This window comes from Drosophila nasuta, chromosome 2R, assembly GCF_023558535.2.
Source record: "Drosophila nasuta strain 15112-1781.00 chromosome 2R, ASM2355853v1, whole genome shotgun sequence".
NCBI classification, from domain to species: Eukaryota; Metazoa; Arthropoda; class Insecta; order Diptera; family Drosophilidae; genus Drosophila; species Drosophila nasuta.
The window spans coordinates 25,462,372-25,488,235 of NC_083456.1; the positions used below are offsets into that span (position 1 = coordinate 25,462,372).

General features: G+C 40.9%; 1 protein-coding gene across 6 annotated transcripts; it reads left to right on the top strand.

Moving 5' to 3' along the window:
- Nucleotides 1-264: 264 nt before the first annotated feature.
- Nucleotides 265-25,535, top strand: LOC132784265 (protein serrate). Of its 6 annotated transcripts, none has more exons than XM_060789759.1 (15): nt 265-400; nt 2,511-3,162; nt 7,578-7,695; nt 8,881-9,068; nt 14,364-14,418; nt 14,929-15,244; nt 18,404-18,537; nt 18,610-18,785; nt 18,899-19,160; nt 20,158-20,895; nt 20,964-21,167; nt 21,256-21,351; nt 22,366-22,737; nt 22,824-23,425; nt 23,946-25,535. In XM_060789759.1, exons 2-15 carry the CDS (start codon nt 2,902-2,904, stop codon nt 24,696-24,698), a joined length of 4,275 nt encoding a protein of 1,424 aa, XP_060645742.1. In that variant the 5' UTR covers nt 265-400; nt 2,511-2,901; the 3' UTR covers nt 24,699-25,535. The 6 variants fall into 6 exon arrangements, with proteins under 6 accessions (XP_060645742.1, XP_060645746.1, XP_060645747.1 ...); XM_060789763.1 differs by having other exon boundaries at nt 2,514-3,162; XM_060789761.1 differs by lacking the exon at nt 265-400 and adding an exon at nt 441-617.
- The last annotated feature ends 329 nt before the right edge of the window (nt 25,536-25,864 follow it).

The window sequence follows — 25,864 nt, forward strand, 5'->3', positions numbered from 1 at the left end:
CTCGCTTCGGCTGCAACTCCATTAACAAGTCACAGAGCAGACAAAATGCCCAAGAGCTGCTCCGCAGGCGAAACGTTAACCAATCAGCGCCACGCTAAAGAGCATGCATGCCAAAGAGAGCATTAAACCGGTTGACACACAAAGAGCGTAAGCGCAAGCAAGTGAGAGAGCGACGAAGCGAGCGAGCGACAGAAGCTCTGAGTGAACGTGCCCAGCGGGCAATGCCTGGCGTCGTCGGTAGTCGGCAATCAGTCGTAACTTGACGCCTGAAGCGTACGCAAGCAGCGAGCGGAAGCCGAAATACTCAAGACTAGACAAGACCCAGATCTCGATATCGATTATCGTGTGTCATCGTTCATCGAAATTCGAGTTCGAAACTCGCGTCGCCGGTTTTTTTTGGGTAACGTTTTATTTTCAACCGTATTTTTAGTGGTGTGTGACTCTCTTTTGCTGTGTCTGTGAGCGCTCTCGCGTGATTTGCTCCGCCCCGTGGTGGCTGCTGCGAGGCATGAAAACCGCCGCAGGACTCTTCGCTTTAGTCGAGCGGCGCGCTTCGAGCAGTGATGAGCAGCAGGCAGCTTAGTTCGCAGTATTAATGCCAATTGGATTATGTGAATGTGTGTGAATGCAGCAACACAAAAATAATAACGACAACAGTAACAACAACAACAACAACAATAGTAATCAATGAAAATGATGTGAAAGTGTTAAATGTGTTACAATTAAATTGAATTGCTTGCTGATTACAACAAATGACGGGCAAAAGCAGAAAGCCCGAAGAAAGAAAGAAAAGCAATCATCATAACAACAATACAACGTAAAATACTAATAATACACATACAAACAACAAAACAAAAACGTAAAAGAATAACAACAATAACAAATCAGTGTGTGCGTGTGAATGTGATTTGTGATTTATATTTATTTCTTTTACTGTCGATTTAACTCCACATAAATCAAAGCCTAACAAATCATTTTTGGCTCAGCGTGAGATTTTCAACTGTGATGCGTGCAAAAAAACGGAAATAACGCTCAATTACTCATACAATAAAAAACACACACACATACACACACACATACAAAAATACATACAACACACACACAGCAACAATGTCTATAAATTTGTTAATAAAAGCGCTTAAGTAAAAGTGCAAACAATGCGAATACGAATGCGAATCTTTGCCACAGTCGAACCACAATAGCCAACAACAATAACAATAACAACAGCAACAACAACACACACATGCAATGGCATGGTTTCATTGATAACGCAGACTCACCCACACATACAACTACTTATGCATAGCATATGCGAAACGAAACGGAATTGAAACAAGTCCCAGTGAAAGAAAGAAAGAACGAAACGCACAACAGCAAAAGCAACAACAATAAATAGCTCATAATGCAAGATAGCAACAACAACGGTGATAATGCCCGAGTGACACAGCAGCCAGAGATTGAGTGGAAGCAGATAGAGGGAAAGAACTTTATAGCAAACAGAAAACGCAAGCTTTACTTTACTCAGGGAGGAAGCGAGAGCTTTAAATGGACTTCAGCTTAATTAGCTGATAAAACTGTTGAATGAATCGAGTAGAGGCATTTAAATATAAATGTTGAGCAGGTGTTAAACTATCAATTTCATTAGTTTAGTTGCATATTCTCTTCTTGCATGCTTTGCATATTCTTTTCCCTTGCGCATTTTATGCATTTTATTGTTTGCATTTTTGCAACTTCAATTGCGCCAATTGTCAAGTGCACCCATTGGGCGAGTGATGCACTTCCGGTTGCCACAGTTGCCACAGTAGCAGTAGCGAGGCAAATTCGACTCAAAGTCAACGACTTCCGTTCAGCGAATGAGAGAGAAAGAGAGAGGAGAAGCAAAGGGAGTAGAGAGTGAAGAGTGAAGAGGAAGCGAAGCAAATTACTTAATTAAATGGACAATTAACACCCGATCATCATCAGACGTTTTGCCGCACTAAACGAAGGGGAGGCTAAATGGCACAGGCCAAGTCCAAAGGCAAGAAGCAGGGCAAAACAGCTCAAGACAAGAGGAGAGCGCGGGGGCGTGGCGAGGGGAGAGGAGGTAGAATGAATAATGTGAGCAAGAGTGAAAATATCTGTAAATTAATATGCGCACAAGATGCAAATTGCTTGCTGGCCAAAGACACGAGCAACAAGCAACGCCAGCAACAGCAGCAACGCCAGCAACTTGCAACATGCCACTTGCAACTGCAACAGCAGCAACGGCAGCAGCGTTAAATTAACATAAATTGAATTGCATTTGCATTTGCTGCACGTTGCGACGCTTTTGCGGTTTTTGCGGCTGTGTTGCGGTTGCAGCGAGCACTTGTTGCATCCACAACAACAAATGCGTGTCAATTAGCGTTGATGATGCGTGCTTAAAAGCAATGAGAAATGGATTTTACAGGCACTCGCTGTGTTTCAATTCCGTTGCGTTTCGATAAATGCAACAACAACAGCAACAATACTAATAACAATATCAATAACAGCAGCAGCAACAACAACAACAACCACAATAGTGAACGCATATCAACAAGTGGAAGTGTCAAGAAGTGTGCATAGAAAACAAATGAGAAATACTTGAATGAAAAGAATAACAACAATACTATGAAAAGCTCGTGATAACAACAAATACTAAAGCTGAAAATATGCCCTGTGAAACAACAGCAACAACAACGAAATAAATATTCAACTGGGCATGGGCTAATTAAAGGCCAATCTATGTGCGTTACTTGTGCCAAAAGTTGTGGATAAACCAACAATAACAACAACAACAACTATATATAACTAAAACAAACAAGAAATAAAAGAAGCAGCGACAACAACAACAACCAGCAACCAGCATCGTCTGCAACAGCAGGCAACAAAATCGCGCACAGAATGTACAAAATGTTTAGAAAACATTTTCGCCGAAAATCAACAAAAGGCAATTCAACGACAGCAACAGCAACAACAACATACACAACAACAAGAACAGCAACAGCAACGGAAGACAGCCTGAGAATGTGTGGAACGAGGCAGAGACAGAGGCCGAGGCAAAGGCAAACAACGGCGCTGCGATCGTCGCTGATCGACAACTGTCGATCATTAAAGTCTGCCTGCAACTTAATTGCTTTAATTTTAATATTGTTAGTTCATAAGGTAAGCGAAAACACACACACAAACACACATTCAAAACTCCAATCACTTGCAAAAGGAAAAAAAGACGAAGCAAAACAAATTCCATGTGGGTGCTCAGTTTTAGTTGCCAGATATTGATTGCGTTGTTGGCCAAAAATGCGAGTTGATTCAACTTTTAGGTACTTTTTTTGTAGTTGTTGTTGTATTCGATGTGGCATCGCTTGTTGTGTTGCCTTGGGCTACAACCGCCACGTCTCTTGAGCTGTGGGAAGCGTTAGATGAATGAGGGTGCCACCAAAAAGATACAAATTGTAGAATAGCAAAATCCAAAAGCGATCGAGCATTTAGAATCAAACTAATTGTTGAGCGAAGTTGCATGCAGCAGAGAAATATGAAGATAACTGCTAAAGAGTTGACTTCATACGTAACTGGTATAAATATATTGAAATTAAGTTCGAAAATGTCTTAAATATAGATTTGAAATGTTCTTTTTAATTTAGAAAAAAACTATCTTCATTCAAGATTTCAAACTTAAAATAATATGTTTCTAATCTTTCAATGCAAATCTTGATTTAAGATTGTATGAACCTAAAAATCTTATTTCAACATTTTTCTTTTCTTTAAGATTGAAAAAAATTTTAAATGAAGATTTTGTCAATCTACATTTTTTCTCTTTTTGCAGCAGCCAAATATATTATTTTAGAATTTTTGTTACTTTGCTTCAATGCTAAAATTTATTATCGAAGTTTTAATATAAAATAATATTAAATTTTAATCCTTTTCTCATTAAAATATATTTAAAAATATATAGTATAAATACTTTCAATAGTTTATAGTTACTTTTCTATAGTTTTTCCCTAGTTTCCTATAGGAAATACGCCGCTATTAAATGCAGTAAAACTTTCGTCAATAAACTTCCAAAAAGGAAGTAATAAAAATGTTGTCTCAATAACATAAAAAATTGTCGTTAACTTACCTGCATATTTTTGTTGAAACATTATTCCTACGCTTACTTCTGTATTGCTGCATATCTGTAAATATTTAAAAAGAAAACAAAACAAAAACAAAATTAGTCATGAAATTTAAATGTGGAACTTTATTGAAACTGACAAAAGACAAATTAAATAAAGTTTTTCTGAATACAATTTTCTTTTGAAAACAATTTTAAAGCTTTAGAGGAACGAACATGCTCAAATCGCTTGAACTAATTAGTTTTATGGTGCTTTCGTTTTCCGTTTAGAGTTTAGAGTTCAGTTTTTAGTACTGTTACAGAAAACAATAAAGCTCTCTCAATAAATTAGCAGTTGATGATGATGAGAAAGAGAGAAGTCAATTTCCCATTGCTCCAGTTTCCCCAAAGTAAACCGAATGCTTCATCTAGACACAAAGTTGTGCTACACGTTGCAACCACTAAATATGCATAAGAAGATATCAAGAGTCAGCCAGTTGGGGAATTGATACGCGGAACTATTTAACTAGCTACAAGTAACTATCCGAGGCATTGATCTTGGTCATCAAATGTTGTAACCTTGCCGCAGTATTGCGCTTGCCTCTTCTTGTGGCACTTGGGTTAGTTCCCATCGAGTCGGTAGCCAAAGTCAAAGTCAAAGTCGAAGCATTTATGTGGGGCGTAGACATCATAAAGTGTTGCCACAAAGTGCCTAAACATGTATTGAGATGCCAGCGGATGCCCGTTTGTGGCAATTAAACACAGGCAACGGTCAAACGGAGGAGTAAAGAGAATGAGCAAGAGAGGGAGAAATCCATAAAATTAATCGCGCTGGCTGCGATCAGAAATATAAACACAAACAACAATTTGATTAATACGCAACGAGTAGCCGCTGCAGCATTAGAATGCCCAAAAAGAGTTAACCCCAAGCACACACACAAACTGAGACACTGAGGCTATCAAATTGATTACACACATTTATCTAAAGTCCCGCAGCAAAAGCAACAGCAACAGCAGCAACGGCAGCTGAGTGCATTGATTTTGGGCTAAATTCTGGCGATAAAAGTCGCTTTGGGAATGAAAAATGTTTAACTAAATGGGCATTCCGAAATTGTTGAGGAATTTTTTCAGATTTTTATTTGGGGCTCAACTGCAACTATTTAGTTGTTAATTAAGCAAATAAACGGGTTAACACAAATATATGTATGTATATACGTTTAGAGTCTACATATTTTGTATGGGTCGATTTATGAGATGCTTCCAAGAAGTTGTCTCTGCGATATGATCTCTCGTTGAGTATTAACCCAGTTAAGGCCAGGAACTGACATCGCTTCGCAACGAAGCATTGAAGCTAAAGCCCCTCATAAGGCATGACATTTATTGATCATAAGCTGCGTATTAAACTGGCGGCAAATCGCAATCGAGAAAGAGCGCAAAAAAAAAGAGATTCATAAAGATTTTCGAAAGGCAAGAAGAAAAAAAAAAACAAATCCAAATGAGTTGGCGAAACGAGCTCCCACGATCATTTTGCTTACTGTCGTTGTTGTTCCTCATTTCGTTGTTGTTGTTGTTGGTATTTATCGCAATACTTAAGGCATCAACAAATCGCTGTTGCAATTGCCACTCATTAGGGCTGCAAGTTATGGCAACTGGCGCCTCGCATATAAAATTATATATATACATATATATAAACGTAATTGAATTTAATGTCAATTCGCATAAATTCAGTTCGTTTAAGTTTCAACATTAATTGCTTCTCGAGTGCATGAAATTAATGATGTTGAACTGACTGGCTAATTTTAGGCATTCGCTGTTGCTTCGTTGTTGTTTGTTTGAGGCATTTCATGGGCCTTATCTAATCGAATTGATTACATCAAAGTTTGTCTTGTGTATTAGCGCCGTGATACCGAGAAATCTTCGGGGCAAGCAAGCAAGCAAGCAGCTGCACTTGCCGCCGTTGCTCATGAATGAAAAGAAATGTGATAAATAAATAGTAAGCAGCAACGAGATGAAGAAAAAAAAAAGAAACCGGTTCTCGAATCAAGAATCCAATCAACTTGGGGCACTGACCAAATGTGCAGCAACTCAAAGAACTCTCGAACAAAGCGAGTGCTGTGCTGTGTGGCAAGCAGCAACTGCGCTGACTGCATTGATTGATCTATAGCTGGCTGCAACTTGAATGCTCGCATCACAATCAGCAGTCAACTTCAACGTTGCTTTTTGTTGTGTTGTGTTGCAGCACAGGTGCGTCTCAGAAAACTTGAGAACTGGCAACTGCCGTTAGAGTCAGCGATGCTGTCCTGCGACAATCCTGCGGCTAAATTGCAATTTATTTCTAATAAACTTATCAACACAGTCAGCAAGGCAGCCAGGCAGCAGCTACCTTGCAACCGGGCTGCGTGACAATAAATTTGCTGAAATATGAAACCATAAAAGTTGCTCGCTTAGCCAAGCTAAAAGTTTTCATTAGCATATTTTTTTTTACTTGAAAGCCGGCTTCGGCTTCGCCTTGTAATGAACCCTAAAATACAAAGTTGATGGCCATGGCTGAGCATGAAGTTGCAGCCAGAAGCTTGAAGCGTGGTCATGGATGATGGTGTGTTGCACAATCTGCAGAGTCTCGCTGGACGCTGTTAAATTATGAGTTGCCATTAGGCTGCAATAGTTAAACTTTATGTGCCATTTCTCAATGGGGTTTGCAACTGCCAACTGCCAAGTGGCAACTGCCGGCTACAACTTGCAGCCAAAGTCTGCATCTAATGTGTTATTAATTTGATGGCAAATTCGCTTATCGATAGGCGCTTGATTTGCAACTATGACTACCTGAGCTCTCTCTAGCTTCAATTCCAGCTTCAAACTCCAGCTGCTTTTGGCTTAACAAAGGCATTCTAAATTATACAAGCTGTTGGATATCTCATTTGATTAAGTGAGCTGAACCACCAAAAGCGGTCGCTCGTGTGTACAGTTAAAGGCGTTTTTTTTTAGAAAAGAAAAATACAAAAATATTTCTCATTATTTTCATGTTTCATTTGCCGCCAGATTTATCAGACTCAGAGAGTAAAGATCTCCTTTCATTTGCCTACAAACAAATTCGAAATACCAAACAAAAAAAAACCGATTTTGATTTTGTTTCTTTCTCGTTTCCACCGTGTTTTTTAATTAAAACCTCTACCGTGGCCCAATCAGAGCGCCCTAGGTGGCTTATTAGTTTTTACAACAAGCGAACGAACTTTGGTCAAAAACTCAACTCAATTCGAATTGACTCGGTGTTGAGCATATTATTTGATATTAGGCAGGGATTGTGTCCATAGAGTTTGGGGGAATTTTCGGTTTTCTTCTTGGCGTTATTGTTGTTGTTGGTAACTTATTATAGCTTCGTTATGGGCCATGATTGATTTTAACGATTCGAAATTCGTTGTTTTGGTTTTGTTGTTAACATGTTTTGGCTGCGGCTTATTGCTGATGATGTACCTTTCGATTTTTACAGATATCCGCAGCTGGCAACTTCGAGCTGGAAATATTAGAAATCTCAAATACCAATAGCCATCTACTAAGCGGCTACTGCTGTGGCATGCCCAGCGAGCTGAGAGCCACCAAGACGACGGGTGAGTTGAAGAATATTAAGTGAATACTTTAAAAATGTTACTAAAATGATTAAAATAGAGTCGAAGAAAAGTAACTAAATACTGTAAAGTATTTTTAAAAAAATTTAGAGTCAAAGAAAACTAACTAAATACATTTAAAATATTTTAAATTGAAAAGGAATCTTCTAAACGGTTTGAAACCAATCTTAAAAATGTATAAATTGTTAGTTTTATATATAAGGAAACAAAGTAAATACATTGAAATATTTTTGTTAAATAATTCAAATAACTGAAAAAGTATTTTTTAAACGGTTTGAAATCAATCGTAGAAATGTATAAATTGCTTGCTTTATATTTAAAGTAACAATCTGAAAATTTTTAAATATATTTAAAAGAATTAATATAGATGAAAAATTTATTTTTTAAACAGTTTGAAACCAATCTAAAAAATATATAAATTGTATTCTTTATATTAATTTTTTTGTGTGTGTAAGAAGATTGCATAAGTCTTGAATTTGGCACATATTTTGCGTATAATTATCGCTTTGGTCAAGGTCATTATGTATTCCGTATGCTTATCAGTCAGCGGCAAGTCGGATCATTTCCGAGCACAGAGTGCAATAAATTTATGAAGTGTGCCTGCTTAAACGGAAGAAATTCTGTCGAAATTTGTATGACTTTAGAGTTTATCAATGTTGCCAAAAATAGAATAGTATGCTCTTTTAAAAAATGTGATCGTAAATTAAAGATATATCTTCATAATAGTAAAGTTATAAAAGTTATATTGTTATTGTCTTAGTAATATTTATGCACTGTGCTCCATTTACCATTATTACACACAAAGTGTGATCATCTCTTCAGGGAAAATTGTAGAAATTATTTGTTATTCATTTGTTCTCTCAAAGATACATTTAACTGACTAATTGTACTTTTTACTTTACACTATTTTATATTAGAAGGAAGAATTCAAGAACTAAATGCAAAATCTAGTTGTTCTGTTACTTATCTCGCCTCAAAATTGTCTTTATTTCTTACTTTTAATTACGTTTTTGATATTATATATCGTAATATTTTCACTTCACCGAATTTAATAATCAAATTGTAATACAACAAAATTAACTTCTATTGCGTTACTCATTATCAACTGCTCTTAGTCGACTTTAGATAAATGATTTAAACTAATTCATCCTTAATTCTCTTTACCAGGCTGCTCGCCCTGCACAACGGCATTTCGGCTGTGCCTGAAGGAGTATCAGACGACGGAACAAGGCGCCAGCATATCGACGGGCTGCTCATTTGGCAACTCAACAACTAAAATACTTGGCGGCTCGAGTTTTGTGCTCAGCGATCCGGGCGTGGGTGCCATTGTGTTGCCCTTTACGTTTCGCTGGACGGTAAGTTGTTGATCTTTTCCACTACACCACATAAAAAAAATACATACAATACACACACTTTTGGCACGAGCTGTCACCAAAGGGGGCAATGCGGGTTAGATGAGGGGTGAGGAGAGGAGTGGGGGGCACTTTTGTTGCTACTGTTCCGCATGGGCGTCATCGCTGGAATTTCTATGCGATAAAGAGTATAAAACCCCGAGTCGAGCAACTGGCAACAGCTCGAGCCAAAAGCAGCCAAAGTGATAACGAAGCTTGGGGCAAGAGTTATACAAGTATCAGCAGCAAATACATAGTATTTTTATTATAAAGTTTATATCAAGTATTAAAATACTACACTATTATACAGAGAGAGGGAAAGAGCTGTGCTCTGTTTTGTCTGTTTCCGCTAAACGAAGAAGAGGTTAAAAAACAAGAGCAAAACAAATCGAATTGAGCTGCAAATACTACAAAACTTGTTGACTCACGTTTGCTCAAGTCCTAAGCCCCAAAATACACATACTTAAAAAAGTATGAAAAGTATATATATGTATATAAATCAAGTTGGGGCGACTCGAAGAAGAAAAAACAACAAAATAAAAGCCGCTTTACTCGCTGCGGTAGCCGCATATAAAAAGCAATTAAAAATTATGTTTTATTTTTTCAGGCAGTTCTCTTTATTTTTTAATTTTTTTGATATTTTATTCGGTTGGCTCTTTAAGCCGCTTTTGCTGCCGCTTCACCCTCGACTTGCGTTTTGGAGAGAGGAAGGGGAGGGGGTTGGGGGCATTAATTAAGTGCGCATAATGCGGGCTTATGACTGCTAAAACGTGGCATATTTGAGTGTTCTGGTTTAGCGACCCATGGCTGGCTATAAAGCATTCAATGCTGCCCAGCTGCCAGTTAACTTCAATGTAAACTGTCTTGGGCGTAGTTTGCCAGTTGCCAGTTGCCAGAGTTTAATTCGAAAAAGACCAAAAAAAAGCGAATAAAAAACGGCAAATGTTTTGGGGTAATGTACAAACACAAAACTAAACTTGGCTAACAATTACACGCCTTCGTCGACACTGCTGCCAAACTAATACAACTCGATGTGCTGACTCTCTGTGTGCTGACTGCGACGCCAACTGCGACTGCGACTGCGACAGCGACGTTGGCATGCGCATGCGACGTCGTTTACATTAAGCGACTCGCTGAGTTGCTTATGGTTGGCTTTTGGTTGCCGGCGAGTCGCGCATGCGTCAGAGCTGGATACTGTGTCTTTGGCTTGGGCTTGGGCTTCGGCTCTGTCGTTCTGCCTCGAGACTGAGTCTGAGTTGGAGTTGGGAGTCGAAGGCGAAGTCGAAGTCTCGGGGCGCAGTGCGCAGTGTCGTGGTCGTGGCCTGAAGTGCGGACAACCTGTTTCGTGGGAACATTACCTTGTCGCGCTTGTCGCGTTGCCCCGATGGCGATACGTTACGCTTCGCTATGGTTTCGCTTTAATCTTGGACTGACTGCCAGATTGCCAGACAGACAGAGAGACAGACTGAATGACTGACTGACTAACTGACTGAATGACTGTTCGCTGTTTGCCTCGCTGCCTGCAGCTCTCTCACATGTGCTGAAACCTGGCAAATGTTTGCCCTGGCAAATTCTGCATAATATTTGCTTGGCCAGAGCCTCAAGAAGCCTTTCACAAAATCACGAAATATCTTCAAAAATCAAGCTGCCGATACAAGCGACTTGTTACTTTTGTTGTTGTTGCTGATGTTGTTGTTGTTGTTGGGGGCTGATGCGTCGCAATTGTCCCACTTTTTATTGGAATGACTTCTTTTTTTTTTGTTCGTTGTGTGTTTTTGTCGATTTTGGGACTTCGACTCTGTTGATTGAGTGAATGGCACGTTCAAAACTTATAAACATGACTTATGAAATACTTCAAACACTTTGGGGGCACAACAAGTTGAAGCAGCCACAGCAGCAGCAACAGCAACATCATATGTACCTACAACTACAACATCATCAGCACAGCTTCAATGTAACTGTCAAATACAAAACTCGAACAGAGCCCATCGACATCATCAACAAAAAACTATATATGTATGAATAAGAAAAAAAAAAAACCACAACGAATTTCACTTGACAATAATTTTTGGTTGTTGTGTTGATTTGGAGTGCGGCGTGCGCAATCATCAAAAATGCTCAAGTGGAATTTGGCTGCTCTTCGGAAGACTTGCTCCACTTTGTTTGTGCCACATGAATGCCATTCACATATTGTACATCTACTTGGAGTTTCCCTTCCCCCCGCTCCGAGCCGTAAACAGCCTCCCACTTACACACGCATATGTAGATCAAGCTATATTTATGTGTGGTTACTACTTCTCCTCCTTCTCTCTACTTCCTCCCGTTTTGGGCCAGCTTTCGTTTATTCGCTCCAATGTCATTGATGAAAGTGGGCAGACCATTTTGTCCAAGTATTTAATAGCTGCTTTGGCCAGTTATGGCCAACAATTCTTGACTGCTTTGTTCACATTTCAGTGGGCCAATAGAAAATGTTGTTTCGAAAATATGCCTGCGATTGCTACTCAATTTGATTTGGTGTGAAATCAATATAAAAACTATAAAGTTTGACAGCATAATTTAGGCAGGAATTATGAATATTTAAAATAACATTATTGAACGATATTTATGAATGAAAATATGTGTAGCATATTTTTAGTTTTTATAGATATTAGTTCTAGGTTTAAATTGGTATTAAGCTGGATCGTTGCTTAAATGATGATTTCCTTATTTAAGTTGTACTATACTTATTGTGTTAGAAAACTTGTTCTAATCTGTAATTGCTACACCATTTGATTTGGTGTGAAATCAATATAAAGTTGACAGCACAATTTAGGCGAGAATTATGAATATTTAAAATGATACTAGTGTTCGCTACAAATTTAGAATATGTTTACTTTAGTTTTAGGTTTAAATTTATATCAAGATGGATCCTAGTTCTTCATTCATTCTATTAAAAAACTTGTTCAAATTTGTAATTGCTACACGATTTGATTTGGTGTGAAATCAATAAAAAATACATTAAAATTGTCAGAATTTTGAATATTTAAAATGATATTATTGTTCTCCACTTATGACAGCTTTTGGCAGATATTTGCTACTAGGCTTGAATTGGTATTAGCTTTAGCTTAATTCTGCTGATTTCCTTACTTAAGAACTGCAATATTCTTCTTATAAAAACAACTTGTTCATATTTATAGCTGCTATGATTCATAATCGTTAGTTTTAATAGCCTACTAAACTATAACTGCAAGGAAGTTGAAGTTCGTTTAGTTAAACGTGCATTTCCTTCATAACTTTTCTATTAACTAACCCAGTTCTAACTTGCACTAGATTAGTTATACATTGTTATTATGAGTGCTTTATATTAATGGCGCGTGTCTGTTGTCTGTGAAATCCGAAACCAATTTCCAACGCCATTTTCAATTGACAAAACATCCGCTGGGGCGGATCAAGATTTTAGCATGTGCTGCGAGAAAGACAGAGAGAGAGAGAGAAAGAGAGAGGGACAAGCGAAGAGAATTTATGACAGGCGAGATGACAACAGTACGGGAAATTGAATGGAAATTTGAGTATGCGGCAATTGTGGATTGTGTGGATTGTGGATTTGTGACAAACTGTGTCAAGTTGCTGTCGCTGTTTTGGAAGAGGGAACCGGGAGGGGAGGGAAGTGGGCATCGCACAGACAAGAGTCAGAGTGTAATTAGGCAATGTCTGCTTTGGACTGATTTAGTGTCGCGTCGCCAGGCCAATTACATGGGAACAAGCCAAAGTGCTGGCCGCCGACGTCGATGAGCTCGCTCTCTGGAGCTCCTTCGATTGCTAAATGAGCATTTCCTGGCATCCAGCGGTGCAGACGACAACCTTCTGCCCCCCACCTCTGTCCCCAACTCAACTACTTCTCTTCGATCTTCTTCGGTTGCCTCGTCATCGTCGTTGTCTTTGGACAGTGGACTGTCGACGTTTAATTGCTTTTTGTGCCACGAGAAATCTTCTTCTGGCTCAGCTGTGCTCAGTGGTTCACTTTGCAATTACAAAAAAGCAACAGCAACAACGAAGTCTTTAATTTTTATGCGCGCTTGCAGCGAAAGAGCGCACTAAAGCACAAAAAAAAAGCAAAGCAAAACACAAAAATTTGTTTTCTTCAGCCAATTGCAAATGCGGACTTGGTCCAAAATTGCTGTCCAGTCCAGCCACAGTAACAAAACTGCACCACACAGCGCACCACACTGCACCACTCCCTGTGTCAATGTTTAGAAAGTTTTTTTTTCTTCGTTTTTTTGTGTTAGTTGCTTTTGTTTTTGCGTGAAATTAAAGTGTTTGTTTGTGCTTTGTCTCGTTTTGTTTGTTTGTTTGTCTGTTTGTCTGTTTGTTCGCTTTGTTCGTTGACTGTTGTCTTCGCCGTCGTCGTCGTTGTCTTCATTTGCATCAAAGCATCTTGAGATTAAACTGTCCATTAGCGTCAACACTGAGCCGAGACGAAAAACCGACGAAATTCAAAGTCTCCAAACTCCGTGCAACTTTGTTTGCTACTTGCCGCATCGACTGTTGCCATACCCTTAACTTAAAGCGGGTATTTTGCATTTGTCACGAAATTTGCTAAAGCTTTAATGGGTTTTAGAAAGCGTAGGAAATTCTTGCAATTTACCTTAATGAGAGAAAGATTAGCGTAAATGAATACAGCTCATTTATAACACCTTTTACGAGTATGGGAGTATTTAAAAGCTATGGTACATTTTGAATGTAGTAGTATATCGATGTACGAAATATACTTTTTTATGTATTCTAGTATTTCTTTTGGCATGCGAATTTGGTATATTTTATTATTTTTATTTATTCGGTATATTTTAAAGCTCATTTAGTTGACAAATCTTCAAAAACTATGGTATATTTTGAATATAGAAGTATATCGATATGCGAAATTAACTTGTTGGTATATTTTAGTATTTTTTGGAATATTTTAAAGAGTAAATCACAAAAAAATCTGAGAAGTCTTTAAAAACTATAGTATATTTGTAATATACCATTGTATATAGATATACCAAATATAGTATTTGGTATATTATTTTAGTATATTTGAAACATAATACATTGGCTTTTATTAAAAATGGGTACCAAGTATCCCACAGTCGAACATACTTGACTGTAGATCGCTAACTTCTTTTTCTTCACACTTCAACAACGCATTCTTAAAGAGTATTAAAGCTTCGGTCTCGGCCGCAGCTAATTGCATTTTCTTGACTTGTTTTCTTACATCTTTTCTCCTACAATGTTCAATTACAGAAGTCGTTTACGCTGATACTCCAGGCGTTGGACATGTACAACACATCGTATCCAGGTAAGTGCGGTGGCAATTGCCGTGCTGCACGTTGCCGTTGTTGCCAGTTGGCTGTTGCCTGTTGCAACTTGTTGTTCGTGTGTGTTGTGCACACCATTTGGCTTAATTAGCACGGCATACGGGAGCGCAGACGCAGCCCATAACAATAAGATGCAACAACTGCTGCAGCAACAGCGGCAACAACTGCAACAATTGTCAGCCAATTGAGCACAAAATGTTGTCAGCCGTGTCTCTAAAGCTATGTCTACCCTTTCCCCCTCCATTTCTCTTTCGTTTTTTTTTTTGTGTTGTCTGTTTGCCTAACCCTATGCTAACTGGCCGAAATCCTTGACAACATTTTGTGGAACGCCAACGTTGATGCCACCATCGTCGTCGTTGCTGCTGTTGTCGCCATCGCCATCGTCGTCGTCGACGTCGCTGCTGTCCCAACAATTGTCATTGCCTATGCAACCACAATCAACAACAACAACAACAACAACAACAACCACCATCAACAATGCCAAAATGCAGATGTGGAAAGGTTAATTGAAGAAACATCATACTCGGGCGTGATTCTGCCGTCGCCGGAGTGGAAGACTTTGGACCACATTGGCCGCAATGCGAGGATCACCTACCGCGTCCGGGTGCAATGCGCCGTTACCTACTACAACACGACCTGCACGACCTTCTGCCGTCCCCGCGACGATCAGTTCGGGCATTATGCCTGCGGTTCGGAGGGTCAGAAGCTCTGTCTCAATGGCTGGCAGGGCGTCAACTGTGAGGAGGCCATTTGCAAGAGCGGCTGTGATCCCAAACATGGCAAATGTGATCGACCCGGTGAATGCGAGTAAGTACATCATCCAACTATAATATTTTTGTAATTATCATCTCTGCATCCCCTCTTTTTCACACCGTTAACGATGTGATTATGACACTTTTTGTGCTCCATGCGTCGTCGTCTTCATTGCTTGTCTTGTCTTACAAGCTTTGGGGCGCTTAATGGCTTGACTTTTGCCGCCCCTGGGGGGCAGATTGCTCGCCATGTTGACCACTTCGTCACAGAGGAGACAGTTATAATGGTCTCTCTCTCTGTAGTCTCTTGACTTTTTTCAATGCGATTAACCAGTGAAATGGGGTTCTTTGGGTGGCTTTTTTATGCCGACAACACAGAGCAGAGCACAAGTAATAGTAATAATAATACTCCCAGCGGATGTGTAAATAGTTGTCAATCTCCATGTACCACATTCATAGTTGGGAAAGTTTCTTTCTGCATCGATTTTTCGCGCAATCCTCTGAAGCAGCCAACTGCAGAGACATGGGAAAAGCCACTTAAATAACCATTTGACCTCCATCAGTTGACTTTTACTTCGATTTTGCAAACCATTTCCGGGGTCTTTTTAATCGGGAAATACATTTTATGTAAACTATTGTTTAATAAAAAGAAAATGAGCAAATGAAGTGACAACATTTGAGAGAGAAATTAAAGAAAAAGTATTGTTAATCTCTGAACTTGAGGACAAAAATAACCTTTAATTTTTGCTGCATTTTGAAGCTAATAGCATCCCAAAGTGGGCACAGATTACTACAATTTTCTGTGGTATTCACAGTAACTGTCCCCTAGGGAACAGTTTGAAAGGGTATCAGAGCCTTATAAGGCAGGCGTCTCCATAATAAGATCGTCCATGCAATCGCTATGAAGTTGTAACCAGCTATAATCAGCAATCAACAGCCATCGATGTTGCACTTTCCACCGCAATTCCAGCCACAATTTTCTGTATTTTTAGTCAGATCTAACTATGGCTAAGACGAAGGCTAAGGCTAAAGCGAAGGCGAAGGCAAAGACTTTTAGAGCTCTAATCAAACACCCGCACGAGATGCCCAACTGCAAAAGGTGGATACGCGAATGCATTTGCTGCCAAGTGAATGGTCATGCCTGTTGCCAGAACACAACATGAACGGGTTGCCAGTTGCCTTTGCAGCAGGCGGCACGAAAAAACGTTTGTGGTTTTCTCGAATTGTTGTTGTAGTTTTTGTTGCTGTTGTTGCTGGCGTTGTTAATGTTTGAGCGTAACACAGAATACGTGAGCCAACGGCTATGATTGCATTTCTCAGCCCAGCAGCCAAAGCTACAATTCTTCCTCCTCCTTTTCGCCTGCTGCGCTCCCCTCTTGATCTGTCTGTCTGTCTGTCAGGTAGGCAGTCAGGCAGCATCCGTCTCACAGAGACAGAGACAAAGAGACAGAGACCGCCTTGGCATTGGGGAGGAGGGATCCTTTGGCGAGCTGATTCTAAATAGCAATAATTAGCGTGGCCTAGAAACCATCACAAAAATATCAGCGAAAAGTTGAAAGAAACCAGTCAAATGTTTGCAAGAGTTGCAACAACTGTTGCCCAGTTTTTTTCTTTCCTTCTGCTGCCGCAGTTGTTCAACAGATTTTCGCACAGGCTGCCGCAACAACAATTATAAACGAGAAGAAAAATTACTTTTAGCTGTTTGCACGTTGCTGGCCCATTTGCGCTGTGTTGCGCTGTGGCAGCGTTGCGCTGCAATAGATTCGTTTACAGATAACAACAGGCTGCCGTTTTAATGAAATCATAAATTATAGACATCGAACAACAACGTCGTCTACGTCCGAGAGGCCCAACCAACAACAACAACAACAGCCCATTATGCTATATACCATCGACTGACTATCGCTGGCAACGTCATGCCCCAGCTTGTAGAGTTAGCACCTCCATTGGCAGTTGCCAGTTGCCCGTTGCCAGTTGCCCAGAGTTGGCGATAACTCGATGGCCAACCAATTTTAACTTTGATCCCTGCACTTTAGCGTGTTGTTGCGATAAAATGCTCTCCTGCATCGAATGCTCTTTTTATACTTGTGGCCTAGCATTTGGCTGTCTACCAAGCCAAGGCTAAAGTTCAAAGTGACCCAATTCAGTGATTAGCAGACGCGACACAGTCGCGACAGCGCAACAGCAACATGCGTTCCCCCCTTTTTTCTGCTGCTCTGTTGGTCCATGCAAATTGATACATCGTTTTTATAGATTCTCCTTGTAATAATCGTGTTGCCAACAAGCTGACACGATAGCTTTTGACAGCACAGCGATTGCGAACATTCCTTTATGTGAGAAGCGAGTGAAAAAGTAAAGGAAATGTTTAAAGTGTTGGTTCTTTATGCTTTTAAAAGTTTATGAATTAAAGCAGGATATAAAAACATATTTCAATTTAAAAGGAAACAGAATATAACAAAAAGGAATTAATATTTCATTTAAATGTAGGCTTCAATTTGTGGTTTAAATGCCACTAAAGTTAGAATAGGCAAATCTAACAGTAATAAGAATAGAACATTAAAGCAAAGGTATTAAAGAATGCCTTCTTCATAATTTTACAAGCTCAAAACCTTAAACAGAGTATGGAAAGGAATGGAGAACATTAGCGAAAAAGTTTAAGAACTTCTACTAAAGGCTTTTGCAAGTTTAATATGTAAAGCAGAATATCAAAAATTAAAAAAATGGAGAGTTCAAAGCGCCAAATTAAACTTTAATTTATACTTTTAATGTGGCTAGAGCTTAAAATAGAAAAATTTGATATGAATTTCCAATTTACGAGGATTTGAGGTTCAATTCACCAAATGAAACTTTATTTTATGATTTAAATAGACAAATTTAATATGAATTTTCTATGTTTTAATATTTGATAGTTTCATATAAAATTACTCTTCATTGCACATCTTAAACTTTTGTTAAATTCAACTCCAAATTACTTATTACTCTTTATTAAGCCAGCGCTAATGAAGCAATACAAATCAGATCAATTTCAACTTATATCTTCTGCTGAAATATTTTGCCATTTCTTGCTTAATCAAAAGCAGAGTGTAGCTATCGTAAATTGCAAAGCTAGTAAATACTGCATTCACTTGCAGTGTTTTGTTCCCCTTCCTAATTTGCAATTGTTACAGATTGAAAACTAATCACATGGCTGTCTTTTTCCCATCACCTTCAACAGATGCCGACCTGGCTGGCGAGGTCCGTTGTGCAACGAGTGCATGGTCTATCCGGGTTGCAAGCATGGCTCCTGCAATGGCAGCGCCTGGCAATGCGTATGCGATACGAATTGGGGTGGCATATTGTGCGATCAAGGTAAGTGGAAACACACACACCTGGGAATCGATGGTGCAAGTGTAACGCATTTGCTTTTCTCCTCTCGCTCAGATTTAAATTACTGTGGCACCCATGAACCCTGCAAGCATGGCGGCACCTGCGAGAACACCGCACCGGATCAATATCGCTGCACATGCGCCGAAGGTTTGTCGGGGGAACAGTGCGAAATTGTGGAGCATCCATGTGCCACACAGCCGTGCCGCAATGGCGGCACATGCACACTCAAGGTAAAGCCCTACTCAATTTATATATAGTAGATACTTCTTCTTCCTTTTTTTTCGCTGCTCACAGTGCCATAAAATAATTTAATATGCTATGGTTTCGCCATTTACATTTGCAGCTAACGAATGCAACCAGACCGACAACATATCGCTCCATGCGTGGCATGAGCTCTTCCATGGGCAAACCGATAAGCCGTCGCAATTCAATACGCAGCCTCTCGGGCTTGCTGCAGGAGACACAGAATGCCAGCAGCAACAGCTCCCAGCAGCAGCAGCAGCAGCAACAACTTCAGGCACAGCAGCAGCAGCAGCTGCCGCCACTTGCAGCAGAGTTCACTTGCGGCTGTGCGGCAGGCTGGACGGGTCCAACATGTGAAATAAGTGAGTTTTGATTTAATTTTTCGCATTTGCCAGCGGGCAGCAGCATTCAGCAGCGTTGACTGCAGCACGCGATTAGCCACAGCCACAACAGCAACAACACGACTTGTTGGCTGGCACTCGATCATGCAATTGAGTACACACGCATTTGACTGTAGCGAAATGAAATGAAACGTAGCACGCACGCAAAAGCAAAAGCCCGACTTGTTTTTGTTGTTCCTCTTGTGGCCTCGGTGGTCTGGCAAATTTGATTTTGCATTCCAATTGGAGCACGACCGAAGCAACACACATTCACCATCACCATTTCAAACCATTTCGAATATACTGCAATGAAAAGGCATAAGCTAATTAAGTTTACCCACTCCATAAAACAAAAGACTTAGGCAACAAACTTGGCAAGCACTGCATGTGAAAATTTGTGATTTACTACCTTATGCATAAAAAACAAATACTTCGGGTCAAGCTGAAGAGGTCGCCTATCGGCTTTCATTTATCAGCAAACAAAACAAATGAGTTGCGTGCAAAGGAAGTGAAGAGCGAAGCTGATGTTGAGTTGAGTTGAGGACGCGCGCGATTTCAGGCAAATGATAAGCCAAAGGCACGCAGCTACCAGTGCACTACACTGAGAGAAATGCTATTAATTAATATTGTTTATAATAAAGTTTGAAACAAGTTTAATTTTGCAGCTTCATAAAGGAAATTGAGTTTTAATCCGTTTTTAAAAATTTGCGTAGAACTAGATTCCAAGTGAATTTTTGCTCTCTGTGTAGAGACGCGTCCAGTCTGGCTGCAGGTTCAATGACTGCACTGCAAGCAGGCACCTGCTTGACCAGCCCAGCAGACTCGGGTGGCCCTTGGGCCACATCAACTTGAGCGAGCGAGAGCTCAACAACAAAATCAACACATTTGCACTTGAGCTTGTGGCTTTAGCACTCAACCAAAACCTTCACTCATCCCTCTCTCGCTCTTGTCTCTCTTTCTTCCGCTTCTTTCTCACCAGATATCGATGAATGCGCTGGAGGTCCCTGCGAGCATGGTGGCACTTGTGTCGATCTAATCGGCGGCTTTCGCTGCGAATGTCCGCCCGAGTGGCATGGTGATGTCTGCCAGCTGGATGTGAACGAATGCGAAGCATCCTATGCCGCCACACTGCCCTCCACCTCGACGCTGCTGACAACCACCGCCAGTGCGATCATTGCCAGCAATCTGAGCAGCTCGGCAGCGTTGTTGGCTGCGCTCACCAATGCGGTGGCTGCCTCGAATGCGGCGGGAAACGGGCCGTGTATCAATGCACAGGAATGCCTTAATTTGCCCGGCTCGTTCTCATGCCTCTGCCTTGAGGGTTGGGGCGGCGCCACGTGTGCCGAGAATCTGGATGATTGCGTTGGTCAGTGCAAGAACGGCGCCAGTTGCATCGATCTCGTCAACGATTATCGTTGCGCCTGCGCCGCTGGCTACACGGGACGCGATTGCGAAACGGATATCGATGAGTGCGCCACATCGCCGTGCCGCAATGGCGGCGAATGCGTCGACATGGTGGGCAAATTCAATTGCATTTGTCCGCTTGGCTATTCGGGCACTTTGTGCGAGGAGGCCAAGGATCATTGCACGCCATCGCCGTGTCTGCAGGGCAGATGCCTGAACACGCCCGGCAGCTACTATTGCCACTGTCCATCGGATCGAGCGGGCAAACACTGCGAGCAGCTGCGTCCGCTCTGCTCGCAGCCGCCCTGCAATGGTAAGTCAACTAAGCATAACTCAAAAAAAAGGAAGCACTAGAAATGAAGTCTAATCCTTTTTTCGCAGAGGGCTGCTTTGCAAATGTGAGTGCAACGGCAACAACAACAACTACAACGACGACGGCAACTACAAAAACAACAACAGCGACTGCAACTACGACATTGACGCCAAATGGGCAGCCCTGCAGCGGTCATGGCAGCTGTGAGATGAGCGACGTGGGCACCTTCTGCAAATGTCATGTGGGCCACACCGGCACCTTCTGCGAACACAGTGAGTAATCCATAACTAAAAGAATACCAAGACAGCGCAAACGCAAAAAAAACAGACAAAAAACAGCAAACTCATTAACTTTCCGCAGATCTCAACGAATGCTCGCCGAATCCTTGTCGAAATGGTGGAATTTGCCTTGACGGTGACGGCGACTTTACATGCGAATGCATGTCCGGCTGGACAGGTGAGTCGCTGCCACTGCCACAGCAGTCGTTGCTTAAGTGAACGTCAAAAAGGCGAGCGCAACAAGTGCAGTCTTAGCCAGCAAAAAACAGCTCATAATGAAGACTGTATGCTCTAAGCGTAGTTTATAGCTTAAATTAGGATTTCATTAAAAAACATGTGAGGAGAAAAGCAGCACATAAAATAACTTTTAGTTAAGCAAAAGCATAGCTAATAAGCTTGAAGCAGAGAGAAGTTAGTAAAAGTATTAACTGTGGTGTTATTTAATTTGTAAATTATTCCCAATTTAGTTAATTTTCTTATTTTATTTTAATATTGCAAGAATTAGTGTTAAAGCATAATCTTAACATTACTTTAAAGCGAATTGTCTTCACTCATAACATAGTTAACATGCCTTGACGTGTAGTGTATAAAAACCTGCTATAAGCCTGTCTGTTAGTCTCACTGGTCGCATTATCAACGCTTTGGTAGCTTTAAATGAGCGCGAGACTGAGAGCTGAGCACGTTAAGTGAGTTACACACACACACACACACACACACATGATCACACTCGCATGTCGGTCGCATTTATTTGAACATTGAAAGTCGGCAGTCATTACAGCCTCAATTTGTGGCGAATGCGGCAAAAGCTGTGAGCGATAATAATTGTCGCATTGGTCTCAGTTTGCCACATGTGGCAGGCGGACGCAGCCTTGTCTAGGGTTTCCATTCGCCAGCTTTTTGTGTTTGTTTGTTGTTCAATATGTGATTTGCATATTTCACGCGTCACAGTTTGCAATATCCATAACAACAACAGCAACAACAAACAAAATACAGCTTTACATTTAGATACATTAGCAGGAGATACACTTTGGATTAGTTGCAGAGTTAAAGATACATCGATCTATGTCAGTAAATACTTTTACTTTTACTTTTTTTCCGCTGTCGTTTTTCATTTGCGTTTTCAATTTCAATTTGCAAATTCGATACAAGTTCGTTGCCTAAGTCTTTCGTTTTGCTCTCTCTTTCTCCATAGGCAAACGCTGTTCGGAACGCGCCACCGTTTGCTATGCGGGCCAATGCCAAAATGGCGGCACCTGCATGCCCGGTGCACCGGATAAGGCGCTGCAACCGCATTGCCGCTGCGCTCCCGGCTGGACGGGACTTTTCTGTGGCGAGGCCATCGACCAGTGTCGCGGACAGCCGTGCCACAATGGCGGCACTTGCGAATCGGGTGCCGGTTGGTTTCGCTGTGTGTGCGCTCAGGGCTTCTCGGGTCCCGATTGTCGCATCAATGTGAACGAATGCTCGCCACAGCCGTGCCAAGGCGGCGCCACCTGCATCGATGGCATTGGCGGCTACACTTGCATCTGTCCGCCCGGACGTCATGGACTGCGCTGCGAGATATGTAAGTTGCAGACAAAAAAGCTACGCAGCAGTATTGCTGCAAGTAACTTGGCTAACTTTTGTGCTCTTTTCCCTTCCCCTCTTCAGTGCTGTCGGATCCCAAGTCGGCTTGCTTGAATGTCAGCAATACAATTTCACCTTATGCGGCGCTGAATCAAACGCAGAATTCGCTGGACACCGCCGACGATGAGCATTGCAATGCGTGTGTCTGCGAGAATGGCGCATCCCGTTGTACGAATCTCTGGTGTGGTTTACCCAACTGCATCAAACTCGATCCACTCTCCAAGTCCTCCAATCTCTCGGGTGTCTGCAAGCAGCACGAAGTCTGTGTTCCAGCAGCCACCGAAACTTGCCTCTCTCAGCCTTGTGTTGTGCGTGGCGATTGTCGCGCTATGGAGACGCCATCGCGACGTGTTGCGCCTCCGAGACTGCCGGCGAAGGCCACGTGTTGGCCCAATCAGGCGCTGGTCAACGAGAATTGTGCCCGACTCACCATTCTGCTGGATCTGGAACGTGTGGGCAAGGGAGCCACTGTGGAGGGACTTTGCTCGCTGGTTCGTGTGCTGCTTGCTGCGAGGCTGATCAAGCTGCCGGTGACACCGCAGGCGAGTCCTGGCGAGGATCAGGGCATGCTCATGGTGCTGTGCGATGTCAAGACGGGCACCAACGACACCATCGAATTGACTGTGGTAAGCATTGATAAAATCATTAAACGCTTACTTAATCTTAATCTTGTTGGTAAATTGTACGTCAGATTTTATTTCCCTTTGAATTTTAACTTACTTATATTTTATTACTATTTTAAATAGGTAATTGATATAGAAAATTTAGTGAACTGAATATTTAGTGATTTAGGAATTAGTTTGTTAATAGAAAATTTAATTTTGTCGACTTATTTTCAGTACATTACAACGTAGTTCATATTGTAATTTAATGCAGAGAATATTTATTGACTTATAATATAATAATAATACACCTTTTAAAATATGGCTAGAATTATCAATTTTTATAATTTGAAAAATTTCTTCAATGAGTTAATTAATGAAATTGAATATTAATTATTAATTGTATTTCTAACTTCATAAATGGTTGAGATTAGTTCAATATTTAATCTTCTATTTGTTGTGTTGCCAATTGAATCAATCAAATATACTAAATTTCACACTTGCCTTATACAACTCCTTTTCTTTTTCTTTCTCCACTTTGCAGTCTTCCAGCAAGCTGAATGATCCGCAGCTGCCCGTGGCTGTCGCTCTGCTAGGTGAACTGCTCAGCTCCCGTCAACTCAATGGCATTCAGCGACGCAACGAGCTGCAACTGCAGCATGCCAAGCTGGCGGCTCTAACGTCCATACTGGAGGTGAAGCTGGAGACGGCGCGTGTGGCCGATGGCAACAGTCACAGTCTGCTGATTGGCGTGCTGTGTGGCATCTTCATAGTGCTCGTGGGCTTCTCTGTTTTCATCAGCCTCTACTGGAAGCAGCGCTTGGCGTATCGCAGCAGTTCAGGCATGAATCTGACACCACCGTTGGACGCACTGCGTCACGAGGAAGAGAAATCGAATAATCTGCAGAACGAGGAGAATCTGCGACGCTACACGAATCCACTCAAAGGCAGCACGAGTTCGCTGCGTGCCGGCAATGGCATGGAGCTCAGTCTGAATCCGGCGCCCGAGTTAGCGGCAACTGCAGCGAGCAGCTCGGCGCTGCATCGCTCACAGCCGCTCTTTCCGCCCTGTGATTTTGAGCGTGAACTTGATGCGAGCACGGGATTAAAGCAGGCGCATAAGCGCAGTTCACAGATACTGCTGCACAAGACACAGAACCTGGACATGAAGAAGAATACTGTTGGATCGCTGGAGAGTCCGCGCAAGGACTTTGGCAAGCGATCGATCAATTGCAAATCTTTGCCGCCGTCGGCGAGCGATGAGAGCGGCGATATGTTGGCCACTGTGGTGGTCTAGAGCTGATGGTCGACTTTAAAAAACTGGGCAACGATCTCACGACCCAACACACAGTCCACATAAAAACACAGACAGAAAGAGAGACAGAGAGAAGAGAGAGCGCGTTCTCCGCTTAAAAAGTTCCTCGCATTTAGCATGGCATTTTGCGATTCCATTGCCACCGCACGGGGCGCGATTTCCAAGTGCATTAGTAGCTTAAGTCTAGTTAGTATAGTTACTAGTTAGTTACTTACTTAAGCTAGTTAGTTAGTTAGTTTTTTTGGCTGCGTAGTTAGCACTCTTTGTGTTGCAAAACTTTTGTTAGTAGAATTTCTCAATCTTTAAGCTCTTTCGCTATCTTTTGTTTTGACTCGATCGTTTTTTTATTTTTCTCGTTTTCATCGCTAAGCAACATCCTACACAGTGTGATATTTAGTGTAACCCAAATGCGCGTATATCTCGATGTAGCGCATCTCTTTGGCCAGCATATAGCTTGTATATATAGATATGTTAGCATCGCATAAGTTGTAAATAATTGTAAAGTTCTGTAGTTACCGTTATTGTATTTTCGCTAATCGAATTAAGCCCAAAATCATAATAAAAGCAAACAAAACACATGTTAGACTCTAAATCAAATTGTTTATATCGTTCGCAATAAATAATTAATGATGATGATAAAGTATAATTAATGGAAATAGCTGTGTATTTAAGTAATGATTAACAAATTGATTCACAACTCACTCTACATGTATTATATAGAAACTTAGTAATATTTATTTATTATCTTATCACTCTGTAAGCCAGTTAACTTTGATCTAGCAGCAATAAAGCAATATCATTAATGATAGTAAAAACATAAATCGAACAATAAAATGGAGTTTATATACGTTTTGAGGGGGAATTTCAGGTGGCTGAAAGTCATTAACTAAGTCAGAGAAGAACTCGAAAATATGACTAATGACTTTACATGGAATACAATATTTATATTGGAAGAATAAAGCTTTATTTTCAGCAAAACCTTGCAAAGCGATCGCAAACAATGTCTCGACTATAAAAACTCAACTTCCTTTACTTGGTTTAGTCAATAAATTTTAATACCTATAAAAACAAACTTCAATAAAGTAAAGCTAACCCAACAACTAGTTAGTTTTAATGAGTTATATATGAGTTTGGCTTTTCTTCTCTGT

Coding starts and splice junctions, on each gene's coding strand:
- LOC132784265 (XM_060789759.1), top strand. CDS start 2,902: ATGTACAAAATGTTTAGAAAACATTTTCGCCGAAAATCAACAAAAGGC. Junction 9,069..14,363: donor CCTTTACGTTTCGCTGGACG/GTAAGTTGTTGA, acceptor GTTCAATTACAG/AAGTCGTTTACGCTGATACT. Junction 15,245..18,403: donor GATCGACCCGGTGAATGCGA/GTAAGTACATCA, acceptor CACCTTCAACAG/ATGCCGACCTGGCTGGCGAG.